Source organism: Podarcis liolepis (genome assembly GCF_965112155.1).
Source record: "Podarcis liolepis genome assembly, chromosome: 12".
Taxonomy (NCBI): Eukaryota; Metazoa; Chordata; class Lepidosauria; order Squamata; family Lacertidae; genus Podarcis; species Podarcis liolepis.
This window is the reverse complement of record NC_139563.1, coordinates 46,410,922-46,431,118: the sequence shown is the minus strand read 5'-3', so window position 1 is coordinate 46,431,118 and position 20,197 is coordinate 46,410,922. Positions and strand designations below refer to the sequence as shown.

General features: G+C 43.0%; 1 protein-coding gene across 1 annotated transcript in view; it reads right to left on the bottom strand.

Moving 5' to 3' along the window:
- The window catches only part of LOC310690351 (collagen alpha-4(VI) chain-like), a 95,717-nt gene extending 85,823 nt beyond the window's left edge, over window positions 1-9,894 (bottom strand). The window contains exons 1-3 of the mRNA XM_083469110.1: window positions 9,763-9,894; window positions 9,150-9,230; window positions 4,211-4,296 (exon numbers count right to left, since the gene is read on the bottom strand). Of these exons, the coding sequence (XP_083325236.1) occupies window positions 4,211-4,283 (73 nt within the window). The 5' untranslated portion in view covers window positions 4,284-4,296; window positions 9,150-9,230; window positions 9,763-9,894. The remainder of the gene's footprint in view (window positions 1-4,210; window positions 4,297-9,149; window positions 9,231-9,762) is intronic.
- Window positions 9,895-20,197: the final 10,303 nt, after the last annotated feature.

The window sequence follows — 20,197 nt, the reverse complement described above, 5'->3', positions numbered from 1 at the left end:
AATAAACACACAAGACGTAACCGGCTGTACTTTTGAATAAATAAGGTATACAGACATACCTCAAGTTGAATGTGCTTCGGGTTGAGCGCGTTCGAATTGCGCTCCGCAGCAACCCAGAAGTAATGGAGCACGTTACTTCCAGGATTCGCTGCTCACGCATGTGCAGACGCTCAAAATGACATCACGCTCATGCGCAGAAGCGGCGAAACGCAACCCGTGCATGCGCAGACACACCATCGCATCTTACGTTCCGTTCGGGATGCAAACAGGGCTCCGGAACGGATCCTGTTCACATCATGAGGTACCACTGTACTATACATTGTATCAAATTGTAGGTTTCAACGGAAGTCTCATAAAGTTCAACGAAAAAAGCAGAAGACCCAGTGGATCAGTTCATTCTCTATTAAGTTCATGCATAAGGTCCATACATGTATGTCAGGGAACTGCCATCAGAGGCACGGGAGAAGGAGAGGGTCTCTGATTCTGCAGGGGAAGGTCCAAGCGCTAGAGGGAGACTCAGCCGGGAAGAAGGGGAAGAGAATGAGTGTAACACCAGGGATCAGGGAGAGCAGCGGGACAGGGAGGTGCAGGGGCTCCAGGACTCTTCATTGGAAGTTAGCGAGGAGAGCCCAAGCACCCCACTGCCCACGCCCACCCTGCGCAGGAGACTCCCGCGCAGTGAGAGGCGGAAACAATTGGGCGTCAAACAACTCTTATGTTGGCAACGCTTTAAGAAACGCCCACAGACAGATTCTACGAGTGACTAAGGGCAGCCACGCTACTATGGGCTGCGCAGTCCGGAGGGTTTAACCAGGCAATCCGATGCTCAAACGGAGCAGGATTACGCACGAGTAACTCCCAACCACTACAATGTATAAGTATTTATTCCACCTGTCTGTTCATAGAGTTCAATAATCCACATGAAGGGTTGTTACAGTTCCACAGAATCCTTTCACAGAGTCTAAGACAACCAGTACTATGCTATAAGATCCACTAGCCTATAATATTACATATGAGCCTGTTCTACTGATGAAGCCTAGGATGGCGAAACAAGGCTAATATTCCGGAAATCCTTGTCTGAGACCCTGTGGAATAGGTATTTATACATGTATGGACCTTATGCATGAACTGACTAGAGAATGAACTGATCCACTGGGTTTTCTGCTTTCTTTCGTAGAACTTTATGAGACTTCCACTGAAATCTACAATTTGATACAATGACTAGTATACCTTATTTATTCAAAAGTACAGCCGGTTACGTCTTGTGTGTTTATTGAGGATGGGGTGATGGCAGCAGGAATCCATCAACATTTGGAGGGCTACAGGTTCCCCACCCCTGACATAGCACATATTTATTTAAAGCATGTTGTACGCTGAAAGAGAACTATATGAAAATGATGTACCGGTGGTATTTGACTCCTACTAAGTTATCTAAAATGTATAGAACAAGTTCAAATATCTGCTGTAAGTGTAACGAGAAAGAGGGTACCTTTTATCATATGTGGTGGTCATGCAAGATAATAAAATCATTTTGCGAAATGACATATGATGAACTGGGAAAAAATGTTTAAAATAACGTTTGGTTAAAAAAAAACAAAGACTCTCCTCCCTGAAAGGGAGGGGAGGGGTTGTGGTCGGGGCCCGAGCTCCGGCTAGCAGGGGGCGTGGCCCCCTGCCGCCTGCTCACCTGGCTGGCGCTCACGCCCCCTCGGTGGCCACCCAACCAGGAGCCACGGAGGGGGCGTGTTCAGCAGCATTTTGCTGCAGCGCCAGCCTTCCCCCGGCCTCATTCTTCCTCCTTCACCCGTCGCGAGTCACCCACCCTCCACTCCCTTTAGTTAGGGCTTAGGTTTTTGGCCTTGCTATGGACCTTAGGTTGGTCGCCCTGGTTGGCTGGGGGGCCTGGTAGGAGTTTTTCCATTTGGCACTAGGCTTTTTGGTTTTTTCGCCTACCTCGTAGCAATCGTCACAACTTTTGTGGTATTGGTGGGTAGGTTAGGCATTGGAATAATGTGTTGCGCTGTGTGGAAGTGCTAGGTGTGGCCATCGCCTATGCCTTCAATTTTTAGGGGTATTCCGTTAAAGGAATCTGGGGGTCGTGTATTCCGTCCGATGCCTGCTTGGCGGGAGGCCTTGGCACGACCCTCGGTGACAGCAGGGGTGAGCCTATAGTTGGATTAGCATCAACAGGCTCCACCTACTGGTGAAGAACCCACTTGTTTCGATCCAATGCCTAAGCCAATACCTTTTCAATTGCTGTAACCAATAAAGTTGTGGCCTTTTTCTAGCCCATTAACCTTATATCATGTGTCCATGTGTCTTCATTTCACTTCGCCTGGGGTCGGGTCCTCGAACCACAACCTGAAGCTTTTTTATTAGGAATTATAGGTACCGAGATTCCAAAGGACCAGAAAAGACTTTTTATGTATGCAACAACAGCTGCACGAATGTTACTAGCCCAAAGATGGAAAGAAGCAATGGTCCAGATCAGGGAAGAGTGGCAAGCCAAACTGCTGAACTATGCTGAAATGGCAAAACTAACTGGGAGACTCAGGGACCAAGAAGATAAAGACTTTAAGAAAGAATGGGGGGGATTTATAATTTACCTAAGAGACCATTGTAAGCATATCAAACCCTTAGTTGGACTGTAAGAATCACTTGTAAAGAATGAGCCTTATGGATAATTTAGAAAAATGTAAATATTGGAGAATGTATTGATATGTAGATTGGGGGGGGAAATGTTATTAGGACCCAGATAGGGGGTGGGGAGGAGTCACAAGATTCAGAGAATCTCCTGAAATGATTATTTAAAGAATTTTGTTATAAATTTGTATTTAAACAAATATTTGAAAAAAGAAGACATAACACATATTTAACTTGTGCAATTTGATGCCACTAGAGAATGGTGATGACCGTTGATTTACACTGGGGCTGGATCTACACTGACCTGCTTAACATTATTTCCCCCTATTAGAATTATATTAGATGTCATGGACACATCTGCCCCAAGTAGAGAAACACAGTGTCAGGAGTCCAGGTTCCCAGCTTGATAACACAGTAAGCATAGGTAATTAAAAAGGGAAGATTTATTGCAAAAACAAACAGATAGCTCCAGACGGCTCTGACAAAGCCTCCAGCATCATTACTCAAGATGACCCTTCTGATGACTTCTTCCGGTGTCGATAGAAGATATTGAACTTACAAACTTTACCTCTCTTGTTTTGCTTCCTATCTAGCAGCCCTTCCATTTGCCAACTCTTCAGACTTAGTGGATCAGCTCCAACTTCTTCCTGTTCTGAGAGGCTGTCTCTTAATCTATTAGCGCCAATTTGTGCTTCTGGCAAGCTTTGACTGTGTTCTAGCCTGCTCTCAGCTACTGCCTTATCAGCCTGCCCGTCAAAGTCAGGAAGAGCCGAAGTCTGCACCTGCCGGCTCTCCCCTGCCTGACTAACATCTGTTTCTGCCTTTCTGTTCCTGGCTGCTTTCTGCAGTTGGCTGCAAACCTTCACTTGGAGCTGGCTCATTCCTGACACACAGCATGAGTTAGGAAGCAGTCAGACAGCTGGGAGCAGTCCCTCTCCCCCTGACAGAGAAGGAATGTAGATAAGATGTTAGCAGAGAGTGGGAGGGAACTCAGCTCGCTCAAGAAGCATAGGCAGCTTCAGAAAGCAGAAGGGGTAGCATTTCCTCACCGGAAGAGTAGGCAATTAATCCCCTGAGCCCAAAGAGTAGATGTATGGGAAAGGTATTAGACAGAAAACAAACCCAGAAATGTAAGGGTCATAGGTTCAGGATATTCTGCAGAAGCAGGAAGCACTCCTCAGAAGGCTCAACTGACTTGTAAGTCACGGACACTCGGTTAGACGTCCAAGGGTAATTGTTTGTACAGTATTGCAATAAATCTTCAAGCTAATTACGACTTGCATGCTGTGTTATCAAGACAGCAGCCTGGGCTCCTGACATTAGACATGTCATTCTAAAACGTCACAGGGCATAATTGTTAATTAAAACGGTTTTTTTACACCCCTCCCCTTTTTTTGTTAAATGTAATACCCTGCCACACCATTTTCTAAACCGCTGTTTCTTTCTGTGCTGCTGGTCGCTGGTTGCTCTGCTCTGCCCTCTGGTGTCACATTTTAATTCTTCCCCCCTGTGTGTCTTTTGTTATCTGCTCATGGATATTACTAAAAAAGCACGGAGATTACATTACCAGCAGTTTGGGCATCGGTTGAGCACAACATGGTCAAAAACACAAGAATAAACCTTTGGTTCCAGTTGTCCATCCTGGGGGCACCCCTGAAGAAAATAATAATAATAATAATAATAATAATAATAATAATAATAATAATAATAGTAACAACAACAACAACCTTTCATTCATATTGAAAAATCCAGTTGTATATACAAAGATATGCCATACGTCCCAGACATAGCCGGATTTTCACTTTTTGAAATACAGCAGCCCTAATACACACTAAGTCTTTAAAGCATATTCAGAGCACATGGCTTCCACCAAAGAGTCCTGGGAACTGTAATTTGTTAAGGGTTGCTGGTGACTGTAACTATGTCCCCTGCTATGCTAATCCACAATTTCTCCCATATCCAAGTTTCAGGATCAGTGTACACATGCATCACTTGAGGACGTAACAAGAGTTCTGTTGGTAGAGCCCCGGTCTCAGGTTCAATCCCTTGAAGGGCTGGGGATGAGCTCTGCCTGAAACCCTGGAGAGCCTCCTCTGCCAGTCAGTGTAGAAACCAGGGGTGAGGGACCTTGAGGACCAGGGAATGAATGCTCCAGGTTTCTCCATCTGGCCCTGGAGGATCTTCCCAGGCTATGTGCATTACTGGTCCTGCTCCCTTCTCAAGTGCTTTGCTCTGGTTGGAAGGTGTCCTTGAACAAGCCTCTTGGTTGCCTGAATGGAGGATGGAGATGTGTCTGTAAATCTCTGGCTTTTACAAGAGTGAATTGACAATAGTATTGTGTTGTGTGATGTTTCACCTGTGACTTCTGTGTATTAGTCATCATTGCATCTATTGAGTAATGGACAGGCAGCTGTTAATCAGCCTTGTGTGACTCTACATACACTCTATAAAAAATTTGGATTGAGGAATAATCCTCTTCACAGGCTGAATTCAGATATCATGCCAAACTGTGGTTTGGCATCGTATCTGCACCTGTGTTGCAAAACCCTGGAGTGTCACCAGGATATCAACCATAGTTTCAAGCTGGCTTCCAAGCTACAGTTTATGCTAACCATGGTTTGCTGTTATATCTGAATTAATAAGCCAAAATAAGAACCACGGCTCCACCCGAAGAGGCTGATGCACCATGAAAGTGCACTGAATAGATGGGAAATGAAAACAAGTTGCCCTAAACCATGGTTTGCTGTTATATCTGAATTAATAAGCCAAAATAAGAACCACGGCTCCACCCGAAGAGGCTGATGTACTATGAAAGTGCACTGAACACATGGGAAATGAAAAACCAGTAAGTTGCCCTAAACCACGGTTAGCCTGTTGTATATCTGGACATTCAAACCTTAGTATGGTTAGGCACAAGCCATTATTCAGCAGAGTTTTAGCCACTACAAAATCTGTACTGTGAGGTTGTGTCTTGGGTCTTTTTTTGATAATGACAGGCCAGCTGGGAAACACCAAAGTTTCTGGCAAATATCTATGACAGCAATTAAAGGGGGAGGGGGATGAAACAGCCACCTCTGAATTAATGATGACAAATGAAGCCCTGCAGACAAGGCTAACATTGCTTATGGGATGCCAGGTGATTAGGCTCTACCTCCAAAAGACAAACTGTTTATTATTATGTTCTGCACTTCAGCAGCTGCACAGCCCTCTGGAAAGTTTGTGCAAGCAAGCTGGGTTTAAGAATTTCAGAAGCTCCTCCAGGTTGACCTTCTGAAACTATTTGAAAGGGCACTGCATTTTTTTCCACCAGACTGAGAATCTGGTTCCAAAAAATTAGGGTCTTGCTGTGCCACTAGTCAAAACACAGCCCCGAGAACATTTTAGCCTTTGACCGATACTCCTGCACAAAAACCCTTCTTTGAAACTAGACAAGTCTAAATGCCCCATCTAAAGACTTGAGACACATTTTTGTTTCATTAAATGCAGAGGAGTGGTTGGGGAAAAAAACAATCACAAACAGCATGAAAGATGTGCACAGATAACCCATGCCAGCTAAATCTAGTTAATTATGGTTGCACAGGAACATCAACCTCAAGGGCAAGAGATACAAGTGGGATGTAGGAAATCTATCCAAACTAATCATCATCATGAATGTTACAAAGTCATCCCAAATGTTTGGGATTCTTCCCCACTTTGCAGTCTGGGTCCTTTGCTGCTTTCTCACATGTCCCAGCCTAAAAAAGCTTGCTGAAGGATAAAAAGGTAAAGGTAAAGGGACCCCTGACCATTAGGTCCAGTCATGGATGACTCTGGGGTTGCGGCGCTCATCTTGCTTTACTGGCCGAGGGAGCCGGCGTACAGCTTCCGGGTCATGTGGCCAGCATGACTAAGCCGCTTCTGGCAAACCAGAGCAGTGCATGGAAACGCCGTTTACCTTCCCACCGGAGCGGTACCTATGTATCTACTTGCTTTTGAACTGTTAGGTTGGCAGGAGCAGGGACCGAGCAACGGGAGCTCACCCAGTGGCGGGAATCGAACCGCCGACCTTCTGATCAGCAGGTCCTACCTAGGCTCTGTGGTTTAACCCACAGCGCCACCCGTATCCCACTGTATGGTATGGTTTTTGTAAAATATGCAGGGATTTATGATATGTTAAATGAACCATGGAAAGAGAAAAAAGGGAGGTCACTGATATCTTAAAGATGTAACAATGAGTATTTTAAATTGTAAAACAGAAAATTTAATAAAAATTATATATACACACACAAAAGATATATCACTATATCACGATATTTGGCTGGTGATACATTACAATGTTGAAAAGCTGGCATTGCCCAGCCCTGATCTCTACTAGTTATAGCAATTTTCCAGAGACCTAATACTGCAACAAGCTGTTTACGAAGCAGAGTAAAGCAAACATCAAGCTAACACCACAGTACTGTAGATGTAAAAAGTGTACCATAGTTCTGGCATGGTAAAAGGTACCAGTTCAATGGCTTTAGTAACCTAGTATCACCACCACGTTTTTACGCAACACAGAATAAGGCACTGTGCAAGCACTGAAACTGTTTGTATCTTGGTTTGGAGGCAGTGTGGTCTCAACATAGCAAAAAGTGTCGTCCTTTTTAAGCAAACCACTTCTTTCCTGTGGCTTATTTCCAATAAGACAATCTACAGCAATCGATTACATCTGATAAGCATCTGTTTTTGGATAGCTTTCCAAGCAACATCCTCAATGAATAAACATCTGGAGAGAAATGTTGCAGCGTGCGGGTAAATAACCTGGGTTAGTAATTCTATTCATGTGGAGAAAAAGTTCAGGACCACACAAGTGGATCTTGTGTTAAATATAGGTCAACGCACATCTTGGTCTGAAAAAACAGGTTACGTTAAACAGAAAAGTAGGGAAAGTGTTCATTAGTCATGAACACAACGGGAAGAAAGTACCGTATTTTTCGCTCTATAAGATGCACCAGACCACAAGACGCACCTAGTTTTTGGAGGAGGAAAACAAGAAAAAAAATATTCTGTATCTCAGAAGCCAGAACAGCAAGAGGGATCGCTGTGCAGTGAAAGCAGCAATCCCTCTTGCTGTTCTGGCTTCTGGGATAGCTGCGCAGCCTGCATTCGCTCCATAAGACGCACACACATTTCCCCTTACTTTTTAGAAGGGGAAAAGTGAGTCTTATAGAGCAAAAAATATGGTATAATTCCTTTCTCCAGTGCAGGATATAGTTGTTATCCAACCACTTTTCAATGCATATAATCCTTTGAACTTTGCTGTTTGTGAATATGAGAGAAAATTTAGATTTTTCTCTCCCAAAAAGTGCTGGGTATTGCCTCCCACCCACATATTCTTGAAACTTGCTAAATATTAATAATATTTCATCCACATCAATGAATACTCTTTTGATACTCTTCTACCTCTATCACATTTTTAAAAATATATTTTACTTAAGGATGACAGCAAGGTTATTATTTACAGGATTTACAGAAGCCGTCCCAGTTTCTGATTTGATCCCAGAATGTCCCACTTTTCCTTAGGACATCCTTGTTTTCATTGGAGAAATGTCGGAGGTATGGAGTTATGTGACCCCCGAGCCAAGGAGATAAGTAACTATAAAACCTTTAAGAAGCCATCTGAAGGCAGCCCTATATAGGGAAGTTTTTAAATGTTTAATGTTTTATTATGTTGTTATATCTGTTGGAAGCTGCACAGAGTGGCTGGGGCAACTCAGTCAGATGGATGGGCTAAAAACAGCAAAATAATAATCCTCATCATCATCATCATTTTTGAATAGGACGTCCCTATCTTCATCAGAGAAATGTTGGAGGGTATGTGATTGTCCATTCACTTCTGGGCTTCCTTTAAGATGCTCATATTAATGTTCCAGCCCTAAGTGACTTAGGCCCAAATATCTGAAAAACTGCTTCCTTCCCTGGACCCTCTCAGGTTTTAAGATTGACAGAGGGGGTAAAAACACAAAAACTTGCCCTAGGACGAGGTAAAGGGCAGGCAAAAGATCCTATAACCAAAAATAATTAATAAATAAACTTCAGGCCACCTTCTTTTTACAACAGCTTTCGGGATGTAAAAAGACAGATGTACTTGTGGATGTTCTTGCCTGTTTGAAACTATGAAAACTAATAAAATTCTACATTTTAAAAAGGTGGGTTGAATTTTTTTCCCTGACCTTCCCACTATTGCTAAAGACTGAACATACAGCCATATTTTTTTCTGATGTATTCTTGGATTTACCAATATGAATTCCCTCATCTTTTTCCTAACTGGATGATAATTTACACTTGAAGAACAATCGCTATGATTTTGTATTAAGATGGAACTTAGATCCCAACACCAGACAGACCATCAGGATCTCGGGTTGCCTTTTACAGCTTCCTGCAAACATTCTATTATTTATTTCATTTCCTGAAAATATGCATCATCTCGTTAGTGGCAAGCTGAAGTACAATTACATCCCGTTTGAATAAATTATTCCTCTTACTTGGAGAAAACTTCCTTCTTGTATACGCTTGCTTTTCCCGAACGTCCTTCCTCACAGAGTCGTCTGCAAAGGCTAAAAGCCCTGAAATGCAAAAAAGAATTTCGTGAAGAGCTTCAAATGTCCAGCATTTTGCCTCTCTCTAAAGTATATTAAAAAGCGGATTCCTAAACCTTATATTTCTTCTCAAAGCAGCAGCAGCATTTAGGAACAACGTCTGCCCTGTCCATTCCACCTACCGCTCACCTCTTCAGATTGCTATATTATAATTCCAGAATAAATCAATTGGAACTAGACATTTAACTTGCAATGCATCTCAAGTCTAAACATTCTGTGAGATAAGACGAGACATCTTGCACTAGCCAATGTCTTATCAGTGATGCATGGGAAAGTTCTTTCAGAAATTTTATTAGTACATTTTTGGGGGAAACAACATTAAAATGTCTCTGTGAAGCCATAAAAATCATTTTCTTCTTTCTGTGAAGAAAGACACCCATTTCTTTTGGGATCTGATATGAGCGTATAAGTTTATATGAGCGTAAAGTTTATATTTTCCCTCACACACGCATAACAATTGCAAATTAATGGAGAAGGAGATCCTAAATATTGCACTCACCTGGCTTCTTAGAGGTCCATCTGTGCAGTGTCTATGTCTAGTGGTCCATATGATCGATCATCTATCCTCTCTCAGGACTGTCCAAAAGCTTCAAAGATTCCAGCTGTGAGCAGCCAGTTGTGCTTTTGGAAACAGACTGGGAGCCCGCCTCCCAAGACCATCCCTCTGAGACAGAACTCTCCGTCTCTTGCGTAAACTCTGGATTGCCCCAGAAGGAAAAGTTTTCTCTGACATGTATGCAGGATTCATAATAATTTAAAAAATGTTGCCAGTAATGCGAGTCTATGAATTCAAGATATTCACTTGCCGGTCTTCAAATCTGACACAAGACCCCAGTTGACTCCTTCAATGACCACAGGCACTTCTCTGCCTTGATTCCCCATCTGTAAAACTATACAGTTGTACCTTGGATCTCGAACGCCTTGCAACTTGAATGTTTTGGCTCCCAAACGCCGCAAACCCAGAAGTGAGTGTTCCGGTTTGCGAACGTTCTTTGGAACCCGAACATCCGACGCTGCTTCCGCAGCTCCCGATTGGCTGCAGGAAGCTTCTCAGTTTCCGGACCACAGGTGACTCGCCTCTCTTGGAACTTAGCTCCCTCCGCCTCTCTGCCCTGAGCCTCTGCAGCTCAGGAGAGGCTGGAGGGTTACCGGACCCAGAGGCAACCTCAGCTTCCCCTGATGGGGCTGAGAGTGGAGCACCTGCAGGCAATGGGTCCTCCATCACCTCAGGAGCCAGAGCAGACTCAGCTGATGCCTGCACCTGAGGATCCAGCGCAGGTGAGGACCCTTCAGGCTCAGGCCCCAGCCCCGGCTCAGCTGGTTCTGGAGGCGGGGACTTCTGTGCAGGCTGGGATTCCTCAGGTTCAGCCTCCGAGTCCGAATCCCAGGCCATCCCACATAGTAATGCATAGAAGCATTTACAATTTCAGTGAATTAAATTACTATACTTAACAAGGGACTCGCCATAGCTCCTCTGAATTAAAAGACAGGTGTGGATTTCTAGCTCTTTGGGACCACCAGGACCCGGGCGTATCTGGCCACTGTCTTCCAAGTGCCACAAGACTCCCTTTAGAAGTTGCTTTAAGCTGCCTTTCTGTGTTTCAGAACTTTCCAAGTAAATGCGTTATCTAGTTAAGATCAACAAAGGCTGGGAAGGGGACATGATTTGTGGATTTAGCGAACTTATACGGAGCATACTTCGAAATCTGGAAGCAACATAGTAAACAAAGAAGATCAAAGAAGATCAAAGCGGTTGTTCATAACGAATTGCCATTACACCGTTTGATGTGTTAATTGACCTATCTTTTCTTTAAAGCTTTCCTTGTGTGCCGCAAGAAGGGGAAACTTGGCGGAAGGCACCTGCCATTTATTAAAGCTCACTGAAGAATTTAAGATCAAAGGAAGAACATGGGATGCAGAGGTAACTTGTGACCATCATAACCAAGCAGGAAAAGTGAAAAAGGACATGGACATTCTGGCTGCACTACTATTCTACTGCTCTGGTCCTTCAAGAGAGAAAAGGAGAATGCAGTCTGGATGAAATAAAAATAGATCCCTTGGATGTATACTAGGAAGCCAGAGAAATTTCCTAAACTGAGTGCCTGGGTGACCATTTGCTACCTAAGGGTCTAGATCAGAGATCCTATTTTAGCCCTAAGGCCAGATTCCAGTACAACTGACCTTCTGAGGACCACAATTTCTCCTGATTGTTCTTTAGTTTTGGTATTTTAAAAAAATGATTTAGTTTTTCAGTTTAAAGTTTTACAATCAATTATCCAACAACCAACATAAAAACAAGATTCCAATGAATCTCCTGGACTGCCCTCCTCCCCTTTGCGGGTCCTTTTGTTAACCATTTCCTCCTGCATCTTTTATAATAATCCAGGTCTTTTACATCTCCATTATATCCCAAATTCAATATTAAACTACAAGTGTTATTCCATTCCCACTAATGATTTTAGCTGTTTACAATGGTTTTTAAGATAAATTATAAAAATTTCCCCATTCCTTATTAACATTTTGGTCTTCCTGATTTTTGATTCTTCCAATCACTTTTGCCATTTTGACTTAATCCATCAATTTAACCTGCCATTCTTCTCTGGTCGGGACTTTGTCTTCTTTCCATCAGGCATGGGATAGGGAAAGCTATGCTGGTCTGATTGTTCCTTTGCAGCATAGCTTTCCCTATCCCATGCCTGATGCCACATGATGTCAGGTGATTGACAGGTGGGTGTGGCTTCCCCAAAACTGTCTTGCGGTTCTCCACTGTCAGTCTAGATGAAACATTCAATTGTGTTTGTGTGTATTTTAAGTGTTTAAAAAACAACAGGGGTGTTGATCCAGGTCTCAAACATAGAATACAGTGGTACCTTGGGTTAAGTACTTAATTCGTTCTGGAGGTTAAGAACCTGAAACTGTTCTTAACCTGAAGCACCACTTTAGCTAATGGGGCCTCCCACTGCCGCCGCGCCGCAGGAGCACGATTTCTGTTCTCATCCTGAAGCAAAGTTCTTAACCGGAAGCACTATTTCTGAGTTAGCGGAGTCTGTAACCTGAAGCATATGTAACCCGAGATACCACTGTAGTTAGATGTGGCGGAATGCTTTCTCCCTGTACCAGTAGTGGTTGGTGGTTCAGAGCAGTGCTACCTGTTTAATCTCATTCCACTGCCGTGACTGTGGCATACTGGGAGAGGCAAGGCCAGCATGGTGCAGACATACCAGCAGAACTGATCTGGGACTTGTGTTTGCACCACACCAACCTTGCAACCAACTCATTTCTCCCAGAACGTCACATCAACAGCAATGATGGGGGTGTTCATACTGGAAAGTCCATCTGAAACATGAGTCCATCACTTTAGCAGAAAAATAAGAGTATTACTGTCAGGGAACTGCCATCGCAGTCAGGAGTGTAGGAAGGGCTCCCGAGCGATGCCGGAGAAGGTCCCAGCAGGAAAAGAGGGGACTTAGTAACCGGGGAAGGAAATCAGCGTTACACCAGGGAGAAAGGCGGGCAGAGGCGGGCTTCGGAGGGATCGCTCCAGGACTCTTCGCCAGAGACCAGCGGGGAGAGCATTGGTCCTCCACTGCCCACACCCACCCTGCGCAGAAGACCTCCGCGCAGGGAGGCTAGGCGGAGACTATCCGTCAAGGAACTTTTATGTTGGAAGAAGTTCAGGAAGCACCCACTGACGGATTCTGCCAGCGACTGAGACAGACGCGGAATCAGGACTGTCCAGCCAGGGAAAGGTTTATCCAGGCAACCTCACCGAGAGTGGCGGCAACTTACGCACGAGCAACCCCCAATTCCCATTACAATTGCCTAATACTGTGTTAAAGGTTTCCTCTTAAGAAGAGGCCATATGTTCTTTAAATGAAGTATTTAGCAATACTTGGAAGATCAGGAAAATGTGTTCAGTCCTCTTTTAAAAAGGTAGTATTTATTAGTTTTCAAAGGGGAAACCCAGCCAGATGGGCAGGGTATAATCGTTGTTGTTGATTAAGAAGCACCATCCTGCCAACTCCTATTGCTAATTAATCCTAATTATCTCCTTCCAGAAAGACTGTGGAACATGCATATAAAATTTACAGCATGTTATGGTTTAAGAGAGAATTATATGAAAATGTTATATTGTACAGATGGTATCTGACACCAAGAAGATTGGCAAAAATGTACGAATCAAAATCGAATATGTGTTGGAAATGCAGAGGGAAAGAAGGTACTTTTCTCTTGTAATAAGGTTAAAGCTTACTGGGAAATGATATATAATGAATTGAAAAAGATGTTTAAGATAACATTTGTAAAAACAAAACAAAACACAAAAGCTTTTCTTTGGGGAATTATGGGATCAGAGTTTTGATGTATGCAACCACTGCCACGAGAATGACATTTGCCCAAAAATGGAAAGGAGGAGTTTCGATGAAAGAAGAATGGCTACAGAAATTAATGGACGGTGCAGAAATGGTGAAACTTACCGGAAGAAGAAGAAATCAAACCACAAACTTTTTATTAAGGAACGGAAATCGTTTATCGAGTATTTAAAAACAAATTGTAAACAAATGAAGACATTAGCAAGGCTATTGTAAAAACTTGCCGTTTCTAAAACATATATGAAACAGATGAGGAAAAGAATAAATAGAGTTAACTGGGATATGCAGAAGAAGAAAAAGAGAGAGTAAATCCACGGAACTGCTGAAAGAGGGGAAGGGAAGCCGAGGTTTGATAGGTAAGAATTGTTTTAATTTTTGTTGTTGTTGTTGAAGTGTTTATTTGTTAAAAATGAAAATTATAAATAAACTCTGTGTGTGTGTGTGTACTCTCCCTCCAGTTTGTTTCTTGAGGAAAGTTGCTTAGAACAAAGAATATACCGTATTTTTTGCTCTATAAGACTCACTTTTGCCTTCTAAAAAGTAGAGGGAAATGTGTGTGTGTCTTATGGAGCGAATGCAGGCTGCGCAGCTATCCCAGAAGCCAGAACAGCAAGAGGGATTGCTGCTTTCACTGCACAGCGATCCCTCTTGCTGTTCTGGCTTCTGGGATTCAGAATATTTTTTTTTCTTGTTTTCCTCCTCCAAAAACTAGGTGCGTCTTGTGGTCTGGAGCGAAAAATACGGTACTTTTGCCACAGGTTAGACGGGGTAAGTTTAGGACAATATAGCTAGCTAACACTGACATATTGGTCTCATCTGACTGTGTAACCACAGCAGAATTGCCCTTCCTGTATTTACTTATGTCTCATCCTGTGTTAGTTTAGCTAATGTAATTTATAAACTGTCGGTGCTCCTTGTGGTTTAAACCGTACATTAGCCTTTTTGCTCCACTTCAGAAAGGATGCAGATACTTTAAACAGCAGTGCGAAAAAAGTATAGCAAGAGAACTTCTGCACTGCACAGCCTGGTCTCCAGTCCAGCTACAGCGAGTTGTCACTGTCTCATTGAAAGTACTAGGCAATGGTAGTTGGCTGTGAGCCCTGGAAAAGCTGCTCCCTGCCTTGTAGGCCTTTTCCCACCTGTCCTGGGAGAACGGACTCCAACTACAAAAGCTGAGGCTGCTCAACAAACTCTTGGGTTGGGGTATTGTTTAGGGGGTTTTTTTGTTACTGGTATTATTTTTTGTATCTTTATTTTTTGTATCCATGATTTATGTGGAAATTGCTCAGTTTGGTTGTGTACTTTTTGATATTTTATTCATTGTTTATGACTACTTTTGTTATGCTTCAATGTATCTATGTGGGGCTTATTGTCTATTTGTTTGGTTGTAAGTTGGCTTAAACCACAGAGCCTAGGGCTTGCCGGTCAGAAGGTCGGCGGTTCGAATCCCCACGACGGGGTGAACTCCCATTGCTCGGTCCCTGCTCCTGCCAACCTAGCAGTTCGAAAGCACGTCAAAGTGCAAGTAGATAAATAGGTACCTCTCCAGCGGGAAGGTAAATGGCGTTTCCATTCGCCAGAAGCAGCTTAGTCATGCTGGCCACATGACCTGGAAGCTGTACGCCGGCTCCCTCAGCCAATAAAGCGAGATGAGCACCGCAACCCCAGAGTCAGCCATGACTGGGCCTAATGGTCAGGGGTCCCTTTACCTTTACTTAAGTTGCTTTTGGGTTGCCCTGGGCAAAATAAAGCGACTGACAAATTTAATAAATATTAAACATTAAACAAATAAATAAACAGTTCTCTTTATGCAAGCAGCTTACCCAAGAACTGATACTGAAGATACCCTTGTGCAAGGAAAAGAAATTTGCGCCCCATTATATTCTGCATGCAGAACAGTTCATTGTGCCTGCACTATTTGAATCCGCTTGCAGAACTGCATGAGCAGCATTTTATTTGATTTGATATCTAGTAGTCCCAGTCCTTTGGATACTGGCCATTATATTTCAGAGTCAGCTTGAGATCCCAGTACCCATTTACCTGCTTGGCCTGCTGCCCAGGTGTCAACCGTTGTTGATGGGTAACTTCCAGGCTCCTCCTGCTTTCTCTCTTTCAGATTTTTTTAAATCTTTAAACCAGACTTCAACCAAAAAAACCCCTCAAACAGAGGACTGCGTAACGCAGAGCATACTGCCGCACTAGAGAGATTAACCATTTGGATTCCCATAGCTCATCTTCAATCTTTCATTATAATATACAATTCCTGTCCTGTACTAAGTGTAGAATGAGCTTGATTCACACATAAAATGGCACACACCCCAGAGAAGAAGGGGTGAATGAAGATCTATATCAGGAACAAGGAGGGCGAATAAAGATCTACATCAGGAACAAGAATGAGGGGAGAACAGTGATATAAGTAATAAATCTGCTCCTTTCCCCTTTTGGGGTACCCAAGAGCCCATATAGAGTCCTTTTGTAGGTTCCCTATCGGTAGGAGAAAATAACAGAGACCAACCAGAGAATATTGAGAAGCAAAGCAGCTAGTAAGCCTGATCTTTATTAACTGTTGCAACAGGGTGCTCCCCCATACACAGGAGAGAGGAGGAGGACCCAGAGCCTCATATAGTCATTTTAAATTGCCCGCCCTAGAGTCCAAGACCACCCCCAGAAACATCATACATTCATCACAGAAGAGGTGTAGCCCAAGTCCACTACCCCAGATACATCATACCTACATCACAGAAAAGGCGGTCTACAACAGAAATCTGAGTGCGCTGTTTTTCTCCTGTCTGCCAGGATAATGGATCACTGATTGCATTACCTGGGCCATTTGGCCACTCTTTTGTGATAACTACTTTATTCCTGAATCCAGGTCACAGGCTCACCCTATTCATACACAGACACACCAGGATTTGTGAACGAAAAGACAATGGGGAGGCTTTTCCATTTCCCTTTGACCTTGCAGGGAAATATTTGAGGTCAATTTGGGAGGGACAAACTGGTTTCAGGACTTTTTCTGTGAGCTTCAGACATGTGGTCTCTATATGTGTGTGTGTTTGCTTGGTACATTTATGAACATTTATTATATATATGTAAGACCTTAATTTTTTTATAACAACAGCATCTCCTATTTGCCAAGAGAATGCTAGAGAGGCAGCAAATTCAGCCTCCAAGGAGCACGTCCAAGGGAGAGCTGTTTCTGCTACCGCTGCAGCGGCAGCAGGGGGCAGTGTATTCATTGGAGGTCGAATCTGCTGCCCTTGTGGATCATGCCGCCCGAGGCAGTTGCCTCATCTTGTCTCATGAGTGAGCCGGCCCCAAGCAGATGGAGGAACTGAGCAGTGATGCAACGATTCTAGCAGCCAAACTGGTGGGAGGATTTGCTGGGAGGGCTAAACCAAATTGTGATGGTGGAATGAACAGCTGCGACCTTCTGTCCCCACAGAAATTCCACCCATTGTGGAAAGACCCTTGCAGACACCGGTTGAAGAGAAATTCCAGCTGGGATTGTTGGTTCTTCTACCTACGGAAGATGCAATGGATACAATGAGGGGACCAAAACTAAAACCTGAGCTTTAGGGAGAACTCCAAGTGCAAACAATCTTCTTCCAAAGACTATCCCAAGTCTCGTTAAAACTGACCTACTCCATGTTCCTTAGCTATAAATTTAAGTACGTTTGAATAGTCCAGTGACTCTAGCTTGGGAATAGCAGACATTTGGCTATCCTACATAAACAGTAGCTTTTCCAGAGAAGCTTGAAAAGACCAGCTTGCAGCTTTGCAACGTTTTCCTTCAGGATAAGCAATCTTTTCCATCTTCCTCATTCTCAAGGGATGACGCCGCGCTGGAACCAGTTCCTCAGACAGCTGCTCCTCTTTTCGGAGCCTTTGAGTAGTGAAAGCAATGACTGGGGTTCGAGGCTTCTCGTTTGATTTGGCAACTACCAGATCTCATAAAATCCAAACTGTTTATGGACATGCAGCACGTATTCAAAACACGCTCAAAAAGAACATGCGCTAAAAGACATTTTTATATGTATAAAAAAGACACTCTGCTAAACAGAATATCCCAATTTCCACTTCACTTCTATATAGGGTAATGGTGCTGTAGGGCTTTTTTTACTAAGTAGTGGAGGGAGTGCAATTGGCCAGTGGCCACAAGGGTAGCTAGATTGAAACTCGCCATTGTATAGCAAAAATAGAACAGATTCTGGCTTTCTCTGCTTGCTACAAACTCATATTTTCTGGTCTTTACATTTTAGAAAATAGCAGCTAAATCTCTATGGGAATCCTCAGTGAGTTGCCATATGCAGGGGATTGCAATATGTACTGTGGTCCCAGTAACTGCACCTAGTCTTTCATTATTATTATTTTTAATTAAAATCAGACATAGCTGCTAATCAGCTCTCTTCTTCTCTGTCTAAAACCCCAACACTGCAAAGCCCCCATTCAGGAAACTGTACAGCTTCCGGGTCATGTGGCCAGCATGACTAAGCCGCTTCTGGTGAACCAGAGCAGCGCACAGAAACGCCGTTTACCTTCCCGCCAGAGCGGAACCTATTTATCTACTTGCACTTTTTGGCATGCTTTTGAACTGCTAGGTTGGCAGGAGCAGGGACCGAGCAACGGAACCTCACCCCGTCACAGGGATTCGAACCACCGACCTTCTGATCGGCAAGTCCTAGGCTCTGTGGTTTAACCCACAGCGCCACCCGCTGCCCGTTGTAGATATTACTCAAAATTTATTATGCTATTTTTGTAATATACATATGACATGAGAAAACTTGGTATACTTATTTGTATAGCATTATTCTTGTTCACAAAACTCAATAAAAAGTTACACACACACACACACACACACACACACACATTTATAATAAAATAATAATAAATAATAAATAAATAAACCATTGATCGTAAGCGGTTCTGCGTACGTGACTAAAGCACCTCCGGTACTACACACAGAAAAAAACAGAGACCAGCAACGAGACATTGCGCTTTTCCCTTCGGAATTCCGCAACAAGCGTGAGCTGCCCTACGCGAACTCCTGGCGGATGAACTTCACTTTTGCCGACTGCGCAGGCGTCTGGGAAGGATTTCCCCGGTAGCGGAGAAACGTAACGTTTCTCCTACTTTGGGCCATAGAGTTATAACGCCCCGATCACACATAGCAACTGACTTCCGGATTCCCGTTGGACGCCGATTTCCATCTCTCTAAGGCAGAAAGTGAAGAGGATAGTGAACATAATAGACAGACAGGATTTTAGCGGGACTCTGATTGGGTAGCAATCAGAATGAGGCGAATGCATGCAAGTTTATCAATGGAAACAGGACTTTTGCCTACAGTTGAGTTTGGGAAGCCTATTTGAATGATATTCAACAGAAGAGGTGCATTGCATGAGCTGGCCCTGAAAATCTAAACCCGCCTGCTCGGCTCCTTCTCTAACCTGCAATATTGACAGCAGATCCTATTGAATGGCTGCAGTAAGCCACTCTTTCCAAGCCATGCTCCCCAATATAGGAATTATTGACATTTTATTGTATTTGTTAACAACAGTCAGACAGACATAGGTTTTCACACAAAAGAAAGGCTGAGTCAGAAACAAACTCTGAGGCTACATTGTCCTCACAGATGGTCGCCCTGCTACTTAATAATAATAATAATTGTTGTTGTTTTATTATTTATACCCCGCCCAACTGGCTGGGCTGCCCCAGCCACTCTGGACAGCTTCCAACGGATATGAAAACGTAATAAGTTCATGGAATATGCGCAGCTCGAGGACTTAACATATAGAATAAGAGAACAAGAAGACACCTTTAGAAAAGATTGTAAAATGTTTAATGAATATATGGGGAGGGGATTGTGTACACTTGAAAACGTTGGCAGCATTAAGATGAATTCAACAGTGTAAATAAGTTTTGATGGATGTAATAATGGACTACTGAATGGTTTAGTTTACCTAAAATGTGCAGGGATTTATGATATGCAAAAAGAACCGTGGAAAGAGAAGAAGGGAAGTCATTTTAAGGATGTTTAAGTGAGTATTCTAAATTGTAAAACAGAAAATTTAATTTTACTGTGTGTATATATATATATATATATATATATATATACACACACATATGTGTGTGTGTGTGTATTATATATGTATATATACAGTAAAAATAATTTTTTTGTTTTTATTACATATTTATATATTACATATATAAATACATATATAAATACATATACACACATATACATACATATATATTACAAATATTACATATTTATATATTTTATTTATATATTTATATATTACATGTATATATGTAATAAAAAGTCAATCACAGGTACACTTTAAAAAAAGAACCAAGAACAACCTGGATTTCCCCATAGAATCTCAGGATCATAGGGTTGGGAGGTCATCTAGGGAAAAAGGCACCTCAACTCGATCACACCTGACAGCTCCAACCAACAGAGCCTTTTTCCGCCTTCGAGTCCCCAGATTCCCTTGAACTACAACTCCCATCGTCCCTGATCTCTGGCCATTCCGGCAAAGGATGATGGGAGTTGTAGTCCAA